Source organism: Bos indicus x Bos taurus, chromosome 11 (genome assembly GCF_003369695.1).
Source record: "Bos indicus x Bos taurus breed Angus x Brahman F1 hybrid chromosome 11, Bos_hybrid_MaternalHap_v2.0, whole genome shotgun sequence".
Classification (NCBI taxonomy): Eukaryota; Metazoa; Chordata; class Mammalia; order Artiodactyla; family Bovidae; genus Bos; species Bos indicus x Bos taurus.
Window position 1 is genome coordinate 87,553,833 of NC_040086.1, and position 19,880 is coordinate 87,573,712.

Below are 19,880 nucleotides of genomic sequence, written 5' to 3' on the forward strand. Positions count from 1 at the left end.
CAGGTCCAGAGGGCCTGAGACTCCCCAAAGTGGGGTAGGGGAGGGGCTGAAGGAGGTGAGGGCACAGGGGGGCTGTGCCAGTAGTGGGGCATCCAGGCTGTGCCCAGTGACTGGCCACTGCTGTTCATTCACGTGCTCTGCAGGAGTGTCTTGGGATGATTCCACGATGGCCCCTGTAAGTGTTATTAATGCACTGGAGAAAACAGCAAGAAGTCCATTTATAATGCCTTACGGGTGTTCCCCACAGTAAACCCCTTCTGTAGAATGATGTTACTCCGTTAGAAAGCAGTGTTTAGGGAAGAGACCGCACCTGACTGTCACTGTCACGCGTGTACTCTCAGCCCAGTAAAATGTGGCTTACCTTTACAGCTTCATTATTTTGTCCACCGAAGAAAAAAGTTCCTTTGTTTTTCAGATGTCAACAAGTTTCAAGATGTTTCTTGATAATTGGAATATTCAGACAGCTCTCTGGCTCAAAAGGTAAGCTCCTTCCAGAACCGTCTTCAGCTATGCTTTGGCCTCTGGGTCTTGAGACTGAGCTTCACTGGGTTTACATTCTTGATTAGATTAAATTAAATGAATGCTGTGACTTTGTGTTAACCAGGAAACACACTTACTGTCCTCCAAAGCAGGGTGGTACCAAGCCTGAGAACTGTTTAGCCTTGAGTCCTAAATGCAGCTACCACAGACCTCTCCATTTGCCTTTAAAGGTGCCCACCAAGGTCTGAAATCGCCAGTACGTCCCTCATTCATGGGAGATTTGACCAAACAAAAGTGGCTACATAACCACCATACGTATGCATTAGATTTTCCACAATAGTTAAAATATTCCAGTAGAATAGACCTTTATATGTTGGGTGCAGGATCTGAAGACTGAACCTCTGCAGTTGGAATTCAAGGTCTTGTAGAGTAGTCTCCACATGCTGATCCTTGTAGTAAGGATGATGATGAGAGGGCAGGAGGCGTGCAGGCACGGGGGGCGGGGGAAGAAGAGGCACTGGAGTTAAGAATCATAAAGAGGAGGTTGTCACGGGCACAGGGGGAAGACAGAGGACTGATTACAGGAGGCAAATTTAGGACAGTGCACAGAAACTCCCAGGGGTCCTGTCTCCTTGTTCCCGATGGGATACTGCCAGGTTTTGAGTTTATTTCATAAAACACTGCTCTTGTGATAGGGGGACTCTAAGCACCATTCTCTATAATGCCCTTTGTTTATTTATTTTTTTAAATTTAGATTTATTTTAATTAGAGGCTAATTACTTTACAATATTGTATTGGTTTTGCCATACATCAACATGAATCCACCATGGGTGTAGATGGGTTCCCAATCCTGAACCCCCCCTCCCACCTCCCTCCGCATATCATCCCTCTGGGTCATCCCAGTAATGCCCTTTATTTATGACAAATAATGACCTTTACTTCTTGAAACACCCAAAATATATTCTCGTCACTTCATGGTGCCTTGAAGTCTCCCCAGTGGCTGCACATTTTCTGAGCTAATTGTTATGTTATTTTTGTTGTTATATTTTAAATTTCATACCTTAGGAAAATCTCATTTTCATGTAAGTTCTCCACCTATGACAGGAAGACTTTTAAGCACAGCCTGCTTCCCAGTAGAGTACAGTTAGATCAATTGAAAGTCCTAAATGTTAGTGAAGAAAATAATAAAATAATGTAAGATAAGAATAACTTTTATATTTATTAAAGTTTTTCTGTACATAGTACAGACTCCCCACACACTAGAAATGACCATTTTGGTGATACCAGTAAGAAGACAGAAGTAAAAAATCTTTTTATAAACCTCATAGGAGCCATAACCTCCCTGAGGCTAATGGCCAAGCTAAGGTGTGGTTGTTTTCCTAAATCCTGACTGGGACTGAAAGAATGATGGTTGTGGGGGTGACAGGCTTCTTACAACTCACGTGTGTCGTGGTTTCCAGGGTGTGTTATGAACGTGCCTCCTTGAGTCCCACCACCCAGACCTTCTTCCTCTCTGCCATCTGGCACGGGGTGTACCCGGGCTATTACCTGACCTTTCTCACCGGAATGCTGATGACGCTGGTGGCGCGAGCTGTGAGTATGGGGGACACCTTCTCATCCTGCGGGGCCAGTCACATGGACTGGGGGCGGAGGCTGCCCGCCCACTGAGCAGTCTCACTGCTTTCACTGGGCCAGCCCTGAGCTCCTATTGGTATGCTTGTTGCATGTGTTGAGTGAGGCAGGCAGGCCCCACCCACACTCGGTTCATCTGAGAGGAAGGCAGAGTAAAGTGAAACACGGGAAAGCCAGGTGTGCCAGTTCTGAAAGAGATGGGAATACCAGACCACCTGACCTGCCTCTTGAGAAACCTTTATGCAGGTCAGGAAGCAACAGTTAGAACTGGACATGGAACAACAGACTGGTTCCAAACAGGAAAAGGAGTACGTCAAGGCTGTATATTGTCACCCTGCTTATTTAACTTATATGCAGAGTACATCATGAGAAAAGCTGCTCTGGAGGAAGCACAAACTGGAATCAAGATTGCCGGGAGAAATATCAATCACCTCAGATATGCAGATGACACCACCTTTATGGCAGAAAGTGAAGAAGAACTAAAGAGCCTCTTGATGAAAGTGAAAGAGGAGAGTGAAAAAGTTGGCTTAAAGCTCAACATTCAGAAAACTAAGATCATGGCATCTGGTCCCATCACTTCATGGCAAATAGATGGGGAAACAGTGTCATACTTTATTTTTCTGGGCTCCAAAATCACTGCAGATGGTGATTGCAGCCATGAAATTAAAAGACACTTACTCCTTGGAAGGAAAGTTATGACCAACCTAGGTAGCATATTGAAAAGCAGAGACATTACTTGGCCAACAAAGAGCCATCTAGTCAAGGCTATGGTTTTTCCAGTGATCATGTATGGATGTGAGAGTTGGACTGTGAAGAAGGCTAAGCACCGAAGAATTGATGCTTTTGAACCATGGTGTTGGAGAAGACTCTTGAGAGTCCCTTGGACTGCAAAGAGATCCAACCAGTCCATCCTAAAGGAGATCAATCCTGGGTGTTCTTTGGAAGGACTGATGCTGAAGCTGAAACTCCAGTACTTTGGCCACCTCATGTGAAGAGTTGACTCATTGGAAAAGACTCTGATGTTGGGAGGGATTGGGGGCAGGAGGAGAAGGGGACAACAGAGGATGAGATGGCTGGTTGGCATCACCAACTCGATGGACATGAGTTTGGGTGAACGCTGGGAGTCGGTGATGGACAAGGAGGCCTGGTGTGCTGTGATTCATGGGGTCGCAAAGAATCAGACACGACTGAGCGATTGAACTGAACTGAACTGACTGAAGCAATTGTTAACTTTGGGGGAGAAGCTTTTAATTTTGATACAATTTCAAATCCACAGAAAAGTTATAAAGAAGCTCCTCTGTGCTCTTCACCCAGATGCACACATTTTGCCCCCATGTGTCACCATGCTTTTTCCATAGTTTTTATACCTATTTATAGGTGTATTAGTTTTCTCGGAACCAGCTTTGCCCATAGTAACAGTACCATTTTGGATGCCCAGCAGCAGTGTATGAGAGTTTCATCTATTCCACATCCTTGAAACAGTTGATGGAGTCGGTGTGATTCCATAAGCATTGTTAAAGATGAATATTTCTGTTTATTTCAGGTGAGAAATAACTTTAGACATTATTTCATCGAACCTCCCCAGCTGAAATTTTTGTATGATGTTATAACATGGATAGCAACTCAGATAGCAATAAGTTACACAGTTGTGCCATTTGTACTTCTTTCTGTAAAAGCTTCACTCATGTTTTACAGGTAAGTGTTAACTCTTAACAAATGTGGCATAGGAAATTTGTAAAAAAATTTTTATTGAAATATAGTTGATTTACAATTTGTGTTAGTTTCAGATGTATACCAAAGGTTTTCATGTATATATTTGTGTGTGTGTATATATACATATATATATACTTTTTAAGATTGTTTTCCATTATAGGTTATTGCAAGATATTGAGTATAGTTCCCTGTGCTGTATAGGAGGTCCCTATTAGTTATCTGTTTTATACATAGCAGTGGGTATATTTTCATTCCAGCCTCCTAATTTATTTCTCCCCTGTGCCCTTTTCCCTTAGGTAACCAACCATAGGTTTGCTTTCTGTGTTTGTGAGTTGATTCCTGTTTTGTAAATATCAATAAATTCATTTGTATCATATTTTGAAATTTAGGAAGGCTTCTTGCTTTTAGGTAGAATAGAAAAATAGAACCCAACATATTTCCTTCAGTTAAGTGCATCGTCAGTTACTTTTACATCTTAAACCTAGCAGTCTTAAGTTTATTTATGGAATGATTAACACCGTTCAGACTTAGAGGGCTATCACCTGGGTACCCACTGCTTCAGATCTCTCCAAAGTGTCACTGGAAAGTGGAGCTCTTCTTTCTACACCTGGTCATGAACTGCATGGTTGTGGCGGTCATTTCATGACATATAACAGATCGAATCACTGTGTTGCACGCCTGAAGCTAATAGTGTTACTTGTCGGTTGTTTCTCAATTTAACCGAGAGAGAGTGGAGAAGGCAATGGCACCCCACTCCAGTACTCTTGCCTGGAAAATCCCATGGACGGAGGAGCCTGGAAGGCTGCAGTCCATGGGGTCGCTGAGGGTCGGATACCACTGAGCGACTTCACTTTCAATTTTCACTTTCATGCATTGGAGAAGGAAATGGCAACCCACTCCAGTGTTCTTGCCTGGAGAATCCCAGGGACGGGGGAGCCTAGTGGGCTGCCATCTATGGGGTCACACAGAGTCGGACACGACTGAAGTCACTTAGCATCAGCAGCGACAGAGAGAGAGGCACCAGGATAGCTTTGGCCCACGGGCCGAGGTTGCTCACCCCTGCTCGAGAGCCAAGGCTGGTGAGAGCCCCCTGCTCGAGAGCCAAGGTTTGGGGGTTTGTTTGTATGTTACAGCAGATGCTTATGAGTCACTGGAGATATTTTAGGGGCGGAAGTAAATACTAGGCTGGCCAAAAAGTTCATTCAGGTTTTTCAAATGGACTTTTTTTGCCAAGGCAGTATATCCTCTGATAGTCACCAGAAGCTATTAATAAAGTCCATGGACCAAGAGTTTAGGCTATCAGACTGCTAACTTCAAAAGAAAAGGAAAACCTATAGAAAATGAACAATAAAGAATATGATGAAGTAGTTAAAAAAGTATAGCTTGTTCTTTATAACAAATTATTAATTCTCTTAATTTCTTCAATCAAAAGATAATCAGTTGCTTAAATTTCTCTGTGGTTCCCTTTTCACTCTTACGGTTCACTGGTACATTGTCAGCTCTTGTTGTTGTTGTTAGTCGGTCAGTCGTGCCTGACTCTGATCCCATGGGCTGTAGCCCATCAGACTTCTCTGTTCATGGGATTTCCCAGGCAAGAATAATGGAGTGGGTTGCCATTTCCTTCTCTAGAGGAATTATTGTCATCTCTACATGATAGAAATTATTATTTTGAATTCCATATTTTACCTATTTGTCTTCTCTCCCTCACCCACCAAATTCCCCTCCCCCGTATTAGATAGTGATCTGAGATCAAAAGCTTTATTCTTTCATAAATTCTTTATTACCCTAGCATTTAGAATGACAGCAAGAGTATATGGTCACAGAATTATTGAATTGAATATGATAAGAGTCATACGGGAAGACATAAGTAACTCCTGCTAAAATTTCCATTTTCACAGAATTATTACATATGTTTAAATGTGATTGAGCTATTGATTGGATATTCTGTCTCAGGAACATTGAGATTTACAGCTATAGAAGCAGTAGGTCACGTTGGTTTATATTTAATTTGAGGCATGATACTTCTAATAGTATTTTTAATAATGTGATCTTTATTTTGTGACAGTAACCATCAAGAAGCTGTATTGCTTATCTGTTACATCACTGGGCTTCTGTGATAGCTCAGTTGGTAAAGAATCTGCGTGCAGTGCAGGAGACCCTGGTTTGATTCCTGGGTTGGGAAGATCCTCTGGAGAAGGCTACCCACTCCAGTATTCTTGGGCTTCCCTTGTGGCTCAGCTGGTAAAGATTCCGCCTGCAATGCGGGAGACCTGGGTTCAATCCCTGGGTTGGGAAGATCCCCTAGAGAAGGAAAGGCTACCCACTCCAGTATTCTGGCCTGGAGAATTCCGTGGACTGTATAGTCATGGGGTCACAAAGAGCCTGACACGACTGACGACTTTCACAACGACAACATGACATCACTGGAATATGTGTGACTATTTAATTAGGGACAGTATGTAGTAAGCAAGGGTTTTACTGTGTCTTTACCACCTGTATTCTTTACTCAATATTTGACTCTGTAGATTTGAGGGATATTTTCAGATCTATGCAGCTATTAATAAGTAAATTTTTATTTTTGTTTTATTTAGTTCTGGCCTTAGGACCCTTACAAAGGAATGTAATATGATGTCTAGTATCATGCTTGTAATTGGCCTAGGTTTGTACAGTGCTTTATAAATACCCATAGGCATACATGATTTGAGTTTCATCCAAGGGGGATTGTTCTTCTAGAATAATGTAATAAATATACACATCCTAAGGGGCTTGGGACAGTTGTGACAGATGTCAAATCAGGTCTTGTTAATTATCGGAATCTAATAAAGTAAACTTTTCCTTTTTTTCTTTTAGCTCCTGGTATTACAGCCTTCACTTTGCTTGTATCTTAGTATTATTGTTGTTGCCGGTGAAAAAAACTCAGAAAGGAAAGAGTACACATGAAAACGTTCAGCTGTCACGATCCAAAAAGTTTGATGAAAAAGACAATTCTTTGGGACAGAATAGTTTTTTCAGAACAAACAGTGTTTGCAATCAGAATCAAGAAATAACTTCTAGACATTCATCATTGAAGCAATGATGAGGAAAGCACTCTGATGGCTATTTTCTGTATGTTAAGGGGAACCAATCTTAGCACCTTTCAAGGGGTCTGTGTCTGTTGGGGAAGGGATCACATGGGGGGAAATCGGCCGGTTTTAGGTAGGCAATTCCCTGTATACCAGCTTGGAAATGGGGCGAAATACCCCTCCCATGCCATGTCTGGTGGGCCACGCCTTATCGAAAAATATTTCCATTATTTCAGTGGGCACTCAGGACCTCAGCATATGTCCGTAGGGTCGTATGTGTGCCCTGTTGCTGAATGTACGCTGTGTGTCCCAAGGCACTGAGAGAGGGAAAAATAATCGTGTCACTCCGGATGACTGAGAAAAATTAACTTCTCCAAATGAATGTCTTGCCTTAAACCCTCTATTTCCTAAACTGTTGTTTCCTAAATGGTCTTTTCAAGTGTGGCATTGTGTGAACGCTCTTTCAGTATTTGCTGTTGTGTGCTGCACAGGAATTCCAGAAGAATTTGAACAGAATTATTTAAGATTGTGGATACTTTAAAATGCAATGAACATCGCAGTATTGGAAGGGTTTTCCTAAAGTTTCTCAGATGACTACAGTATGTAGCAGAACTGTAAGCAGTGGTGGATGCCAAATTGTAGGTAGTTTATTTTCCTGGAGAATTTGATCACCCTGTGTCAGTGAGAGAACCCTCAAGGAAGGATTCCTTAAACATAATAAAAGGTTGGTGATGTGATATTTTAAGCTTATTCTTCTTCTTCAAAAAAGAGAGAAGATGACAAACGAAAGAAGGAAGGCGTGAATGAAGCGCTGCACCTGGCCCGTGGCACCTGTGTTTGTACACACGCCTGCACGTGGCATGGGTCCGAGGCTCAGTGGAAGTGCTCTTCACCCCGATTTACCTGAGTTGTGTGTGATCCTGTAAGACATAAAAGTTTAATAACTTTATAATCACGTTGGATTTTTAAGAGATGTATCAAACATAAATTATATAGAATTATAAAAGGATAATGAAAGTAATAGCGGGAGATTGCTTAAAGGCTTTGAAAGAGACATCATTGAGTGAAATTACTGTCTAGCGATTCACTTTTTTAATCCTTGAACAGTTGAATTCATATTTGGTTACGTTTTAGGAAAACAGAAACTTCAAAGCCATTGGATCTGAGCCACCTTTGTAGAGAACAATATAAATTAATTTCTAAACTCGTTTATCTTCTCTCGTGAAAGTTTTACCGTTAACTCTCGTTAACGAGTTTCAGATTCTTAAAGCAGAAAATGTGCTTTTTATCTTACAGGCCATTTTCACCGTAATTCATTTTGCCTTCAGTGGCTGGGTTCCTCCTTTGATCCCACAGTCTTATGATGCTTCAGCAATGAAAGCAGAGGAGAGGGTTGTGGTGCCAGCTTGGTATCAGGGTTCCGGTGGCCCAGGGTGATGAATGATGGGCCGACAGGGAGAAGGATGGGCAGGGTCTTCTGACTTCAGTTTTCTGTGACCCTTCTTTTGTGGAATTTATTTTCTTTTTTGCCTTAAATTTTTAAATGAAATGCAAATTGTCTATCTATGATGAGTCTCTTTTTTTTCTTCCCTTGTCATTAATAAATTTGCAAATGAAAGTTAATGACAAAACAACTCTTTGGCTTAAGCTGTGTAGTATTTCATTTCAAGACTAAAGGAAAAGGAAATGTGCTTGGAACTTCTGAGGTCTAATCAGCAAAAATACCTTCCCAGAACTTTAGCAATAACCTTGTCTTTGTTGATACGAAATGTTTTTACTTTTCTAAAGGTAATTTTTTCCCCACACCTGATGAGGTTAGTTAGCCATGCCCTGTTACCTCCTAGGAAAGGATGGATGGCTAAATAAATTTCTCTGTTTTCCCACACACTTGAATTTAAGTGAGCTGTGGAATTTGAGAGGCTAGAAAAGAGTAATCATGGAAAGTATCTGCTCCCCCCGCCCCAACCCCATACCATGCCTCCTCCATTTAATGCTGCAGAGAATCTGATCACTATTTAAAAAACACAGAGAGAGTAAAAGACAGGTCTAGGCATGTTTTTGCCTGGAGAATCCCAGGGACGGCGGAGCCTGGTGGGCTGCCGTCTATGGGGTCGCACAGAGTTGGACACAACTGAAGCAACTTAGCAGCAGCAGCAGGCATGTCATAAATGAAAACAAGAAAGTGTAATAAAAGCTTTTTTTGTTCAGCCTGCCTAGCCATTAACAAATAATCATGATTTAGTTCTATTATCTGATTATATTTAATTTCTCAGCCTGTAAACCTTGGTGATGGACAGGGTGGCCTGGTATGCTGTGATTCATGGGGTCGCAAAGAGTCGGACACGACTGAGCGACTGAACTGAACTGAAACCTATTATCACACTTAGCTATTTTTTTGCTCAGTGAATGTTATCATAGCACTACCATCTAGAAAGCAAGGCAGTTGATGAATTTTCCAATTACTTTGAAAATACTACATCATATACATATATACAGTTCTACTGATTTCCATCCCCCTGGATTATCTAGATTTTTGTTTCTGTATGACATGGGTTTTTGATTTTTGGAGAATCAAAAATTTTGGAGAACTTGTAAGTATGCAATCTAGAAGACAAACTAAAGAATTCTGATTCTCAGCTTGACCTTCCTCCTCAAGAAGAGACTTTTTCTGCTCTATAAATTGAATATATCTACTTGAAGTGTTGTAAGGGTTAATACTTTACTTCTAATTATGGTAGAAGAATTGAAAACTGGTATATCTCTACTATATTAAAGGGATTCATTGTAATATATGATTGCTTTTTTAATCAACAGGATTCAGTTCATTTTTATATTATTTCTTCATTCTTCAATTATCATGAAACCACTCCAGTTATATTTTTGGTTATTATTTTACTACTCAGGGAGAAAATGAACAAAATAATTCTTTTTCCCACAGTTTTATTTTTTGAAACCATGGCAGTTAATTTATTTTGATGTATCTCACCTGTCACCATTTTACAAATGGCTTTTTCTTAGTTTTTAAAATAAACATTTTTAATCGGAGCTCAGGGTAATTGAAGAAATTTATTTAGCTTCTAAAATACCCAGTATAATAGAGAAGGTTTATTTGGCTTCCAAAATGTCCAGCCACCACTTATGCCTCCACCATACTTTTGGTTAAAAAAGTATTTTTGTTAATTGATTCCCACTATGTGAAATTCCACAGATACCAGGTTTGAGGGGAAAAAATCGCAGTATTAAAGAATGGTTTTTAAATATGAAGGTAAGGGATTTCCCTGGTGGTCCAGTGGTTAGGATGCCGAGCTTCCAATGCACGGGGCACGGGTTGGATCCCTGGTTGGAGAACTAAAGATCCTGCAGCTGTGTGGCACGGCCAAAAATAAAATAGAGAAGTTAAACTTTTATATATGTGTGTGTGTGTGTGTATATATATATGTGTGTGTACATATACATATATAAATCAAAAATGGAGGTAACCCACACCAAAGCACTGATTGTCCTGGGAGGAGACCTGGGCATTCATGAGACACTGTCATTAGGGAGCTTTGTGACTTGGACATGTGACCTGCCCTCCAGAGGAAATTTCCTTAAGAAGGAAGCCCAGAGGGTGAGTTCCCAAAGTTTATAAGCAGTTGTGTTTGTAACGATTGGAAACCATTTGCAGCATCTGTAAGAGTTACCATCAGGATTATCTTCATGGTCATTTACTTTGACAACTTGAGCTCAAAGCCCTGACTTTTCAAAAGGTTTTTGAGACAACAGAGGAAAACCTTACAATCCATTAACTCAGAAGGCATGGCAGCATTCCATTTCTACTGAATACAGCCCTTAAAATGAAGCTTTCATAATGAAATAATGTCCACTGAAGAAAGTATTTTCTCTTTTTGCTTTCTCTGCTTTTTTGGTTTCTGTCTGTGCTATGTACAATTGAAGAAGATACGTGCTAAAAAATACTTTAATGAATTGACAGTTTTATTGGACAGGGTTTATCAACTTCTCGAATATTATTTCATTTAAAGAAAACTTAGTTATACCTTATTCTAAACTACAGAAAATAATTACTTTAAAATGTTGCCATTAAAATAATCCTAAAATGTATACTTTTATTCAAGGACTAGATGACATATAGGACAAGAATCTTTCCTGTTTAAAATGTATACCTTGTAAATTTCATTTGTAAATTCATGACCACCTCTGGCCATTTTTGCTTTTTTTGTTTCCTTATTTTAAGTTGTCCTAAATTACTAGTTTATTGATTTGAAGAGTTCTGCATTTTAGTTGAAAGAAAAAAATTACTTGAGAGAATAATTGTTTCAGAATGGTGCCTCTTATTACTGTGTCAGTGAAGCATTTGTCCCAAGTTTTAGATATAAACCAGTATTTTGTGGAGTTTTATTCAGCCACTAATAGTCCATCCTGGCTGAAGTTGAATATACCAAATTTGACAGAGGTGCAGAATTATTTCTAAATAACACTGTGAAATGTAATCCTAACTGCCCTCAAGGACCTAATAAAGCTACACTTAACCCGGTGTACATTTAACAAACACCTGCTCGTTTATACACTTAAGTTAGATGCTGAAGTTCTGCTTTCTGTACCTTCCTTGTAAAAGTGCTAGTGTAACAGGGCACACTCCTTATCGGGAAGAGGAAGATTGGCATTAAAGAGATGCCACTCTGAAATGTGGATTTGCAAGACTAGGATGCAGAGGGTCTCTATGGTGTTTTTCTTCAGCACCACGTAGACAAATCTATTTATAGTAATTTATTACAGAAGAAAATTTTAAATGAAATTTTCCACATTGGCATTTTGTAGGACTGCTCTTAGAATCAGTGACTAAGCTGCTTTTTCAGGCTCTTGTACAGAGCGTGCAGCCAATTACATTTTACTTGGTGGGCTGCTTAATAATGTTTTTATATATTTTCAAATAATATTTATTTTAAGAGGTTTTTAACATTATGCAAACCCCAGTAAAGAACTGACTCTACAGGTCATTGATTGAGAAGGCTTTCTGAAATGGAGCCTAAAGACACATTTTTATGCCAACTAATTTGTCTTGCCTTTAAAACATTATAACTGCCTTCTTTCAGTACATCTTTTATAAAGCAAAGAAATAAAAAACCCTGAGACTTTATGTTCTATGAATGAGAGTATAAAGATCCATGCAAAATGACTAGCTAAAGCTTACTCGGTGATGCATAACCATCCCTCCAGTCACATTTTATCAGATTTTGCTACTATAAAAAGAAATGGAAATAATAATGGAAAACCAAAAGTTAGGGAGCACCATCAGTGGAATAACTAACCATTTTCTTCATAACACATTTGAAATGGAAAAAGTGACTGGCTGCCTTTTACTGGAGTCATAAGTGACTGTATCCTGCCCAGTCTCTGTGCTGGAGTTACTTTGAGAACTTGATCTGTTAATATTCCTCTTTGTTTTTTCTTACTCAAGGGCAAACACATGTAAAGAATTCCAGATATGCTTCTTTTATGATATTAAGTATCTCTGGTTCTGTATCTACAGGTTTGTCATCAATGTACATTTGCTCCTGACTTTTTATTACAGGACAGAGGAATCAAGTGTCTAGCACACACTCGCTCCATCTCCAGTCACCTGTACACAGCTGTCTCCCCAGACCTGCAGGAGCATGATGGAAAGCAATAGGAATGAAAATAAAAATAATTGTGGCGAAACAAGAGAAACCCTCCTCCATAGAGTGTGGAAATGTGTGATTTCATTCCTGCCTTCCTTTAAAGGTTGCATCTTGATGTCTGCGTAGGAGTAGTTGAACATTGTCACCCCAACATGAGGGGCTCCGAGCTCCAGCAGCTGGTATTCAAAGCCCTTCGCTTGCCGTCCCTGGGGGAGAACAAATAGATCGTGGTGTTCTGTGCTTTATGTTTTTATGATTCCAAAATATTTTTTTAAAGAAGTGTTATTTTTTGACAGATCCATGAAATAGTTCCTGTTGTCTGGTAAATGAAAACTACCGCTGTGTCCGTTACACTGTGACGTGATGTTTCATAACCACACGTTTCTAGTCTGTGTCCCAAGAGCTGCCCTGGTAGCTTATTGCTGGGTTTCAAAGATGTTTTTAACTGAACATCTAAATGTTTTTTTTCCAATTTGTGTGTCTTTAAAAATGATTAAACGGTAGTTTAAAATATATATGTGTGTGTTTGCTAATTGCAGAGCCTTTAAATTCAGTCTCTGGAGCTGACTGTCCGAGAAGTAATGGTCATGAGAAGTAATGGTCTGTTTCATTGAAGGATTCTTTAGTTGGGTGGTAATACTCCCAGGAGTCATTGACTTTTTAACTGGTTTAAAAAAGATTAAAAAGAAACTATTGTCAGTTATAAACACTTGGGGAGACAGAACAACCTTAGGTTAGTAGTATATAGCAGCAGAGGATGAGATAGTGCAATGGCATCACTGACTTAATGGACATGATCTTGAGCAAATTCCAGGAGATAGCGGAGGACAGAGGAGCCTGGCATGCTTCAGTTCGTGGAGTCAAGAGTTGGACATGACTCAGCGACTTTATGTTCTAAAAGAACAAACAGCAAAGTGAGGAAGATGCTGCCTGTCCTCAATTACAAAGAAAAAGAGTTGACTTTCCCAGTCCTGCTGTTGGCATGTCCACTGCACTTGTATCTGGATCTGGTTTTTGCTTTTGTAAAGCAGAGTGTTGGGACAGCCACTCGGTCTCTGTACCGTGATTACAGACTTAAGGGAATTTTGGAGTGTACTTCCGGTTCTTGCAGATGCGGTCTTGGACAGCTGTGGGGAAAACATATTACATTGTACTTTTGTACAGAGATGCTAGATGAATACCTACGAGTAAGTCCAGTTTCAGTCCTTTCTTGTTGGAAGGCAGCGACGGCAGGTTTGAATGACCCCACATGGAAGTTCGTGAAATTGAGCCATGACTAGGAATTGCCCGCCAACACAGTACCTCCATCAGCTTGTCCTGACAAGCTCAGCAGTGAAGGTAACTTGATTCACTTCACAGTAGGAGAGGCTGGGAGGCCAGGTAATAACAGGACTCCCCTTGTTTATAGATGAACATTGTAAGAGGTTTTGTATTTTTTTCTATCAATTCTTCATTCCACAATTATTTAATGAGTTCCAGCCCAATGTATTAGGTAATGAAAGACTAAATCAGGTCCTTGCCATTGAAGAGCTAATAAATAGTCACCATATAATATGGTAAATGCTTTATTAGAGGCAAGAACTATTGGCGGGGTCGGGGGGCAGGAAGAGGCACAGAGGAGTTGGCACTTGGGTTTGCAAAGAAGCGTTTTATTGGGCTGAGAAAGAGGTGCAAGGGGAACTAATTAGAAAAACAGTTTGTGGTTACTATTCAATCGCTAAGTCGTGTCCAAATCTTTGCGACCCCATGGGTTGCAGCATGCAGGTTCCTGCCCTCCACTATCTCCTGGAGTTTGCTCAAGTTCATATCCACTGAGTTGGTAATGCCATCTGATCATCTTATCCTCTGCTAGCCCCTTCTTTTGCCTTCAGTCTCCCAGCATCAGGGTCTTTTCCAATGAGAAAAGCATATGTCAAGAGATTTATAGTGTTTACACAAATAGAATAAAAAGGAGAGTTACGCAAGTTTCGTTCTACTATGTGCTGACTTTCTATTTAACAATAACTTCATTCCCCTCAGTTAGAAAAGGGAGTAATAGGAAAACATTGTTTAGCCAATGCTTAAAAATAAGACTTTACAAGCTATTTCAAGCATATAGTTCAGTACAGAACATTAAAACAGATTCTTATGTGCCCACCACTCAGAATAGATGTTTTTGCTTTGCCACATTAGGTTTAAAGTTTTTCTTTTTTTCATAGAAAGAAGATTGCACACAGGACCAGCTCCCCTGCCCCTGCCTTTTCCCCCTCCCCCTCCCCCTCCCTCCTCAAAAGTCACATCAATGTGAGCCTTTGGGGTAAGCTTTTCATTTTATCACTTTCATTCTTAAAAGCTTAGACATGTGACTTAAAAATAATTTGGTGCTCACTTTAGTTTTCTCGGTGTTTATAGCAAGATGGGTTATGTTGGCTCAACCTGCTTGTTGCTAGAGCCGCATGTCAGGTCAGATTTTTAATGTCATTAAAAGATGGCATTTCTCTTTACTGGTAAGACCCTGTCTATTATGATGGGTCTTTTTATTTTTTGAGTCTGCTTTGTTTTGTGCTTGAGTCTTCTTTTTAATTGCTTCATCCCAAGTGACATCCATGGTGTCCTTTAGCCCAGACTGATACTCCTCCCAGCAGAAGGGTAGGTCTCGATCCACTAGCCAGGGTACAGCTGGATGCTCTGTGCCCAGGAGAGAGGTGCCATTCACCCATTGCCATCACTTGTTTGCAGGATGAGCATGACAGCTTTAGAAAAGCAGGCCTAGGATCTGAGCTTAGCTGCCTGCTGTTGATAACCATCAGTGGGGAAGTCAGCTGCCCAGCATCCTGAGACCGAAGGCCATGAGAAGATGAGGCCCTTCCAGTTGGCCAGACGGGCTGCCAGTCCCCTAGAAAGTTGAGTTCCTGTTTTCTCTCCTTGCTTTTTTAATGCATGAGTCATCAGCCTCAAGAAGAGGCTATAGAAAGATAAAATAGCAAGTACTGGAAATCCATCCTACAATCCTGAGCCTCTACAATAAATCTTACAGGAAGAGTCAGCATGGCACCCCTGCTTCTTAATTGTCCCCAACACTCACTGAGCCACTTCTGCAAGGGTCGTTTCTTGCCTCTTACTGAATGGGGTGGTTAATTCTCTTTTTGTGTCGTTCAATCTCCGCCACATTTGGTTATGTTGACCACTCTCTTGAGGTTCTTTTCTCAGCATCTGTGAAACTGTCCCTGGCTTCTCCTCCTGCCTCTGGAGAATCGCTCTTAAAAGTCAGCTGAGATCCCTCGTCTAACTACCCCTCACTCCCAACTCCAGCTAAATATCTCCACCCGGAAATCACAAGCAGACTCAGAACATCCAAACCTGTCATCCTGTTCCATCACCCCCAAAACGTGTGATTCCTCTTGCCCTGCTCTGGTCATTAAATGTCATGACTGTTTCCTTCATTTCCCAAGTTGGAAGCCTGTCCATCCCCTCACCCTTTCTGCCTTGCCCACCATCATGTGTCACCAGCCCCCGTGTGTCCTCTCTCCCAGTCTAGTGGCTCCATTTCCACCAGCCCTGGCTCCCCATTCCTCACCTAGCTCATAGCAACGACCTTCCAACTGGTCCTCCATCCTCCAGCTGTCAGTCTCTAAAATGCGGTCTTGAGTCATCTTGCCAAAGTCAATGGATCAGGTTTTTATTTTCCTGCTTCAAAAATGAAACTGTTAACTAAAGCCTTTGTGATAAACTCAAAACTTTCCAGGATATAATAACCCCTGCTTAGTCCTCAGCGTGCTTCTCTCTGCTGATTTACCCCTCCCAGTTCAGACATAGTGCCATAGATTGAATCTGGCCCCCAAAGTTCATGTTGAAATCCTAACTCCAAGGTTATGGTCTTTGGAGTGAAGTTTGGGGTGAGTGATTAGGTCATGAGGGCAGGCCTTCATGAGTAGAGTTTATTGCCCCTACAAAACACTCTAAAAGAATCTGAAGAAGAATATATATATATATATTATATACATATAAAATATTCATATACATATGAATGAATGAATCACTTTGCTGTATGCCCAGAACTAACACAACATTGTAAATCAACTATACTTCAATAAAAAAATAAAATTGAATTTTAAAAAGACCCCTGAGAGCTCCCTTGCCCCTTCCACCATGTGAAGATAGAGCAAAAAAGTTGGCCATTTGCACCCTGGAGGAGGGCTCCCATCAAAATCTGACTGTGCTGGCATCCTGGCCTTGAACTTCAAACCTCCAGAACTGTGATGAAGAAGTTTCTGTTGTGTATAAGCCACCCAGTCTCTGGTGCCTTGTCACAGCTGTCTGAACAGGCTAAGGCACCTTCTCCTCGAGTCAGGTTGGGTCATTATCCTTCCTCATTATCCTTCCTTCAGTCTCTCTCCCTTGCCCCTTACCTGCTGCCCCTTTTACCCAGAAATCCCATCTACACCACATCCTCCCCATCCTTCCCTTCCCACTAACTCCTGCTTCGTCATCTAGGGGCAGCCTCTCTGTCACTAGTCAGGAAGGTTCAGTGAGCTTGCCCTGTGTGCCAGGCACTAAGATGAATGTGAGTGTGTTCAGTCGTTCCATCGTGTCCGACTCTTTGCAGCCCCGTGGACTGTAGCCTGGCCATCTCTTCTGCCCGCCAGGCTCCTCTTATCCATGGAATTTTCCAGGCAAGAATACTGGAATGGGTTGCCATTTTTTACTCCAGGGGATCTTCCCAATCCAGGGATCGAACTCAGGTCTCTTAAGTCTCCTTCATTGGCAGGAGGATTCTTTACCACTAGCGCCAGCTGGGAAGCTCACTAAGATGAATGCTAAGCATCAAACATGAGGTGCTTTTCCTTAGGCAGCTCTTCCTGAACCTTGCCATCACAGGTTCTCTATTCTCATATGTACCTTACCCTCATCACTCAGTGCTGTCATTGTTAATACATAATATATATTTGTTCAGAGTTGTGCAGCCCAAGGAGGAGGTTGGGTGATGAATACTGAACAACATGCAAATTCATGAATTATCTGTATTTACTCCAGACTAATAAACTAAGTCTTTTAGCTATGGGACCTCCATTCCCAGGGACCCTTATTACTGGCTGCAACTTGTGGTTGACATAGGGATAGAGTCTCAGAGTCCCCACACTGCACAGGAGAGACACAAACATGTCAAGATGCTTATGTACTAAAGGCCACATTTACGGCACGAGGACCACGTACATCTCAGGTGTGGGTATAAACAGAATCATTTAGAAAGGCAATCATTCTATATATGTGCTAAACTGAAGCAATCTATAGTTCTTGATACAAATAAATTACCTTTTACACAAAGCAAGGGCGTTTTGTGGAATTTGATAAATTTTAGAAAATCTACAGTATGCCAAAAACCGTAACAGTAAGACTGAAGGTGTTTCGGATAAACTATAACGTCCTAATGTAAAACACAGGGAACTATATTCAATATCCCATGATAAACCATTATAGGAAAGAATATACAAAACAATGTGTATATATATGTATGTATGTATGTATAATATATGTGTCTATGTGTGTGTTGTGTTCAGTTGCTCAGTTTTGTCTGACTCTTTGTGGCCCCGTGGCCCGTACTCACCAGGCTCCTCTGTCCATTGGGTTTTCCAGACAAGAATAGTGGAGTGAGTTGCCATTTCCTCCTCCAGGGGATCTTCCTGACCTGGGGATTGAAACTGCATCTCTTGCATCCCCCGCATCAGCAGACGGATTCTTTACCACTAGCACCACCTGGGAAGCCCTATATATACATAACTGAATCACTTTTCTGGACAGAGAAATTAACATTGTAAATCAATTATGCATCAATACAAAACAGACTGAAGGTGTTTTGTAGACAAGGTTACGTGTTTTCTATCCAAGCCTTCAGTTTAAGAATTACTCATCGGTTCCTTCATACCCACACTAACTGATGTCCCCACCTTTTACATTAGGCACCACACAGCTAGTAAAATGCATTCAAAGGAGTCAAACACCCACCGTTCTGTCATTAACAACCAATTTTGATATTTTGGGGTTATTTCTAGTCTTTTTTTTCCTACTGCTAGATAAAGAGATATATTTTACAAAATAATTTTGTAAGCTTCTTTTTTCACTGATATTTTGTATCTCTCTTTCCCTATTTCACCTAATAAGTTTACTTAAAAGGACAATATCAAGAAAAGAAAAATGAAGGCTGCAGATTAAATAAGCCACATGAGTGTCACTTTAGTCGTGTCTGACTCTTTGTGACCCTCTGGACTGTAGATTGCCAGGCTCCTCTGTCCATAGGATTTTCTAGGCAAGAATCCTGGAGTGGGTTGCCATGCCCTCCTCCAGGGGCTCTTCCTGACTCAGGGTTTGAACCCACATCTCCTGCCTCTCCTGCATTGCAGTCAGATATTTTTACCACTGAGCCACCGGGAAAGCCCTTAAATAAGCCACATGCTCACTGAACTCTACTGCACCCTGTAAAAACCAGAAAATCTGTTGTCAGGTTCATTTATAAATGTATGTGAAGCAGTAGGAGAGTAGGTCACATCTGCTTCTCTGGCTTTATACTGGGTGCACAGTATTTCCCTGAAAGTGATTTTACTTCAAGGACACATCAGGCCATATATAGATAAAATGTATTAAAATGTATCAACTTTCATCAAGAACAGATAAATAGACAATGGAATGATTCAAGACAGATCCAACATAAGGAAACCACCCAGATGACTGTCATCTGACTCTCTGAATCAGTTTGCTAAGGGAGAAACTGACTAACAGTGAAGAACTATGGAATTTTATGCCAACAATCATGTGCCCCTGACATTTTATTCCACCAGGAATTTGCACCCATAAGCCACAACTTAGTAAATATTTTTAGTATATCATGGTGGCGCTTTTTGGTGCAACTTCCTCTGTGGATGGCTAAACAATTTGAGCTTCATGCTGCCATGGTGAGTGCATGAAAGTGTCTTTTACATCGAGTCATAGCATTTGAATACGTTTATGTTTGCCCGGTTATCTCTATTTTCATCAGTATTCAAAATGGAAAACCTAGCTATCCCCCTACAGCTCTGTACAGTCCACCACCGACTCTCTCCCCAGCCTGCCACTACCCTGGGATTCATGGCACATTTTTGGTAAAATAGCCTCTATTCCCTCAAATTTCCTACACCTTTTGTGCTAATGAAAACCCAGGCCGTGACTTCCCTTGAAGACTTCACAAATGGTAGCTGGTTTTCCTTGCTCATCACTGGGCCTGGAGGGAGGGTGGGTACCTTCCCTCCTCATTGGCATATGTAAACAATCACCCCTGCTTTCTTCCTAAAATGCCAGAATTGAGAAGCTCATGTCATCCTAC

General features: G+C 41.0%; 1 protein-coding gene across 3 annotated transcripts in view; it reads left to right on the forward strand.

The window, feature by feature from the left end:
* The window catches only part of MBOAT2 (membrane bound O-acyltransferase domain containing 2), a 107,888-nt gene extending 94,826 nt beyond the window's left edge, over positions 1–13,062 (forward strand). For all 3 annotated transcript variants that reach the window (XM_027556120.1, XM_027556122.1, XM_027556121.1), the window contains 4 exons: positions 416–480; positions 1,941–2,073; positions 3,656–3,807; positions 6,676–13,062. In XM_027556120.1, coding sequence (XP_027411921.1) covers positions 416–480; positions 1,941–2,073; positions 3,656–3,807; positions 6,676–6,901 — 576 coding nt within the window. In that variant the 3' untranslated portion in view covers positions 6,902–13,062. The remainder of the gene's footprint in view (positions 1–415; positions 481–1,940; positions 2,074–3,655; positions 3,808–6,675) is intronic.
* The last annotated feature ends 6,818 nt before the right edge of the window (positions 13,063–19,880 follow it).